The sequence below is a fragment of the Erythranthe guttata genome, chromosome 7 (genome assembly GCF_056151865.1).
Source record: "Erythranthe guttata isolate IM_541 chromosome 7, IM_541, whole genome shotgun sequence".
NCBI lineage: Eukaryota > Viridiplantae > Streptophyta > Magnoliopsida > Lamiales > Phrymaceae > Erythranthe > Erythranthe guttata.
In genome coordinates this window covers 12860145-12864871 of record NC_142539.1, presented here as the reverse complement: position 1 = coordinate 12864871, position 4727 = coordinate 12860145, and the positions used below count along the sequence as shown (strand labels likewise).

The window sequence follows — 4727 nt, the reverse complement described above, 5'->3', positions numbered from 1 at the left end:
TTTCGCCTGTAGACGCTGAGATACCTCTAAATCTGGCACCTTGTCTTCTTGTTGTCCTCCTACATAATACATTCAATTCTCTTTAGTTAGTATTTTGTGATAGAAATGTGGTAAACGATTTAAAAAGAGACGTATATAATTCCGTTTTACGAGCATCGAAAGTGTTAGGCGTTTTACTTTCTTTTACGTCTTAACTACTCATTTAATCTTCTAATTTCCTAATATGGATGACCATGATTAAATTTCTATTACTATTCATTATATAATTAACACATTCATTCATTTATATTCAAATACCAGAAGACATAGGAAAAATCATATTTGGAAACTCGAACATTTGCATAGATTGTTCGCCATCTAACGAAAAAAAAACTTAAAATGTTCGAAAATTTACATAAAATAGTGAATATATATAGGAACTAAGCTTCACTTGATATTCTTTCAACATGTGAAAACAATGCACATCAAATCCACATATATAGAACATGAAATATTTTCACACACACACACACACACACACACACACACACACACACACACATATATATATATATATATATATATATATATATATATATATATATATATATATATATATATATATATATATATATATATATATATGTGATTCAGTAGCTCAATCAGGCAATCAGGCAATGCTACTTTAATAGAAAATTATTCATTAAATCGAAATGAATTACCTCGATTCGTTGCGCAAAACCCTAATGTTGCCTTCCTGTATGTTCAACGTCTCCTTCAGGCAAATAATGTTGGGTACAAGAGAAACCACTTGCACGGCGACCGGATGCCCATCATCATGATCGTCATCATCCTCGTCAGCATCGTTTATGTCCTCCACAAGAGGGAACACAGTCTCGCTCCCCGTCACGACATCGTACAAACGGAAATTGGTCCTCCGATCATGCATCAGTATCTTATTGTTTTCCACATGCATTACCGGTCGATACGCACCTCTCGACCAAACCCTACCGTTATTCTCAAGCACAGCTGCCGAAGTATCGATGCATATACGGTAAAGCATCTTCCAAGCCGTCTCAACACCGCCGCGGGCCCCACCGTGGTGATCAACCGTCTTAGCCGACCACAACTCCAGATAGGTATCGTCCGGAGAAGCGAACGACGCGCAGAGAGCGTCGTCCAACACTCCCAAACTAACCGTTTCGAGAACCGGACCCTCGAATTCAGGAAGCCCCACGATGCGGAAGAGTGCCCGGTCGAAATCGAAGGTGCAAATCGAGGAATCGTCTTTGTACCTCCAGTATATGGTTCCGTCGTCAACGTTGACCAAATTGTAAATCATCCGAGAAAAATCAAATTGTAGAGCCTCACCGGCGGGCCTCCATGAGTTGCCACCCAGAGCGAGGAGCTCCGGATACCAAACCATGGAGTAGTCGACGGGGTCGTCTTCCAACGCGAGAATCATTTTCAAGAGCTCGAAAGTCTTCGTCTCCCGGCTATACCCGACGCCCACGAAAACCGAAGCCAGCTCTCTGAGGCTGTTCATCCCACGCGCGTGGGCGTTGGCCAACACGTACTCGCCCGTGATCGGGTTCGAAAGGACGACGTCGCCCGCCCCACGGTGAGTCGCCCAGCAGATCAAACCCTTACACGAGGTGACGAAAGAATTCACGCCGTGAAGGAACGTGCACCGGCCCCTCGCCTTATCGGGAAAGTCGATCTGGGTGCCGAGTTTACGGGCTGGCACGGGCTGGTAATCGGGTGAAGCCCGGCCCTCGTAGAGGTGGAGGACCCGGTTCGATCTTCGGCCCAACGGGTCGGTGAAAACCACGAGCGGGCGGGCCGATGAGCGAGAGTGGTGTTTTTTGAAGAATGTTCTGTTGTCCAAGATTGACAGCCATCTTGTGTTGACGGCCATGCAGCAGAACACTGTTTTCGCCGGTACCCGTGTGAAGATCTCTTCGAGGATGCCGTCTGGAATCGAATCGAGATCGGCTGGTGGTTCTGCCGCCGCCGCCGCCACCACCACTTGTTGTTGGGGTTGCTGGTGTTCTTCATCCATTGGATTTGGATCTGCTCCAGCGCCACCATTTCTGCTGGTTTGGAATTCAAGATCAGTTTTCATGGCTGCTTCTGTTTTTTTTTTCTTTTTTCTTAAGGTGGTCGGAAAGTTGGAGACAAAGCTACGACGGCGCGTGAGAGAAAAGCTGCTGCTGATTTGTGTTTTGTTTGTCTGAAAAAATAGAAATGAAAACCCTACAGAGAGGATGTTGGTAATGATGAGGCAATTATTTATATATAAGGTGGTCAACTTATTTTTCCTGGTTGTCTATTTCACTATTTCGGATATATTTGCATCATGGTCCCTGAATTATATTTTAGTAACGACTTAGCCCCTTCAAGTATTTTTCTAGTGAAAATTAGAGCAATGGAGAAGGGAGATAAGTTGTTGATTGAAAATGTTTGGAATTTTTCAACTTGAATTTAAAATATAATTATCCTTAATTATTAGTTGTTTATCTAATGATTGATAATGCAAAAATATTTCTAACACATTATTACGATCTACACGTAACTTTTATTAAGTTGTGTGTTCATTTATCGTATCCTTTTTATCACTTGAAAATTAAAGCATGTCTTCTAACTTCATTCAATTGTTTGTTCCTTTGTCGTATTCGTTTCTTTGAAGCTCTTCCTTTATTTTTAAAACATTCGATTTACGTGAAAGCTTAATTTACGCTATAATAGATCTTTCTATTCTTGCAAGACGGAAAAATAATTTATAAGTTATCTTAATTATCTGGTACACCCTATTATCTCTTTCGATTTTTTTATAAATTGTAAAATTCAATGCAAGTTTGCAATTCTTATAGACTCATTAATCAATACCTTAATCGGGAGTACCTCTTATAATGCAATCAAGGATAAAATGATGTCTTTGCTCTAATTGTAACTCGTGATAATTTACGTATACAAACCCTAGCTAGGTGTTTGTACGTTTAGGGTTGAGAAACATTTTCTAGACCATAACATGGTTTATTAAACTAGTCGAACGTTTGTGGTTTATTTGGCTGTCACAATTTTGGTGTAGAACTTCTTACATCAAGGGCATCGAAGCATCGAAGCATCTCATTAAATTCACCGTCAACAACCATGTAATGGTAAAACATATAATTGAATAGACGGTATAATATGACGACTCCCATGCATGCACAAAGTCGATTCTGACGTTTTAGTAGTCCGTCATCAAAATACTATATGTGTGTGTGTGTGTGTGTGTGTTCACGCGCGTGGTCTTTCTAGATGTTCTCGCGACAGACTCCTAGAACTTGCGATAGCAATGCAATACAATTGGGTAATTAGATGATTGAGCAAGACACGATATATTCTCTTGATTGAGAGGCGGCCCTCATAATCTAATACTTAGTATACTATAATTCTAGGGTTCGGAAAAAAAAAAGTCGAACGTGAATGTTAATACTAATGTTTAATGCACTAGGATCATGAGAATCTTTGCGAGCCCGATTATGTACGTATCGGTATACATGACGAAGTGTGAACATAATTAATATAGCGCATCTATCTCAAAAGTTTCTATACACGATATAAGTAATGCATTTTTTCAGAAAAGAAGAAAATAAAAAAAGTTAGTTGGTTTTAGGATGCATTACGTACCTAATGCCGTTGCCGGCCGATGATTTTTTTATTTTTTTTGTTCCACTTTATATTTATAAATTCCATAAATTTTATACTAAAAATAATTTAACGTTTAGACCGAACAAAATAAACTCCGTATAAGGATCGGAGCACTTACAAACCTATTGCATTTGTGCATAACATTACTTGTGTATAACATTTTCCAAATGCAGTGGAATACATGTGTGTGATGGGGTGTAGCATGATCAATTGATGATTTCAGACTCAAAAACATAAATGTAGAGGCAAAAATGAAGTAGGGTTAATCTTGTGTCCTTGATTGTAATTAGTATGAATTCTTTGAGATAGCCAATTAAATTCGCCGTCATCCAAAAGTACACGTCATTTTGACTTGTCAGCTATATATAGTTGAATGGACTTTGGATAGAACGGCAATAAAAAAGTGAGACAACTTTTTATCTGAAACAAATAATACAAAAGAGTTAATAAAAATTAAATATTAAAATTGAAAATTTCATTAATAATAATAAAGATTTCATTAAAATTGAAAATTTCATTAATAATAATAAAAATTTCATTAATAATAATAATAATAATAATAATAATAATATTAAAATTGAAAATTTCATTAATGATAGTAAAATTTATTTTTGATTATGTTTCCGGCTGCATCTAAAAAACTCAATGATCATTTTTCATCCACACACTCTTAACAATTACTTGAAACTAAAATCTATAGTGTTTAAAATTCCAAAGTTAAAACATCTTATAAGTAAGCTATAACCTTATCATATTTTACATCTTATAAGGTTCAAATTGCATCAAGATTAAATATGTCATTAAATTAAGCAACAACACAGAAAATTAAGTATTTTGAGCATAATTCTCTCGTACAAATTTCGATTGCACTGATTCAAGTTGAACTAAAAATCTTACAAATAGAGTTATAATTTTTATATTTTATATTTTCTGGACTCTTTACGAGGTATATCCACAGTAAAATAAGTAACCTTATATATAGAAAAAAAACATATTTTGAACTAAACCCTAAATCTAAACCTAGGGGTAATTTTATCAATTAATAAATTGAT

The 4727-nt window shown here is 36.8% G+C and overlaps 1 protein-coding gene across 1 annotated transcript; it reads right to left on the bottom strand.

Moving 5' to 3' along the window:
• Positions 1-697: 697 nt before the first annotated feature.
• Positions 698-2104, bottom strand: LOC148769730 (putative F-box protein At3g21120). The gene has a single exon (XM_088820314.1). The coding sequence runs from the start codon at positions 2102-2104 to the stop codon at positions 698-700; it is 1407 nt and encodes a 468-aa protein (XP_088676440.1).
• Between the last annotated feature and the right edge of the window lie 2623 nt (positions 2105-4727).

Bases quoted from the DNA above. Each gene is read 5' to 3' on its own strand.
- LOC148769730 (XM_088820314.1), bottom strand. From the start codon at position 2,104: ATGAAAACTGATCTTGAATTCCAAACCAGCAGAAATGGTGGCGCTGGA.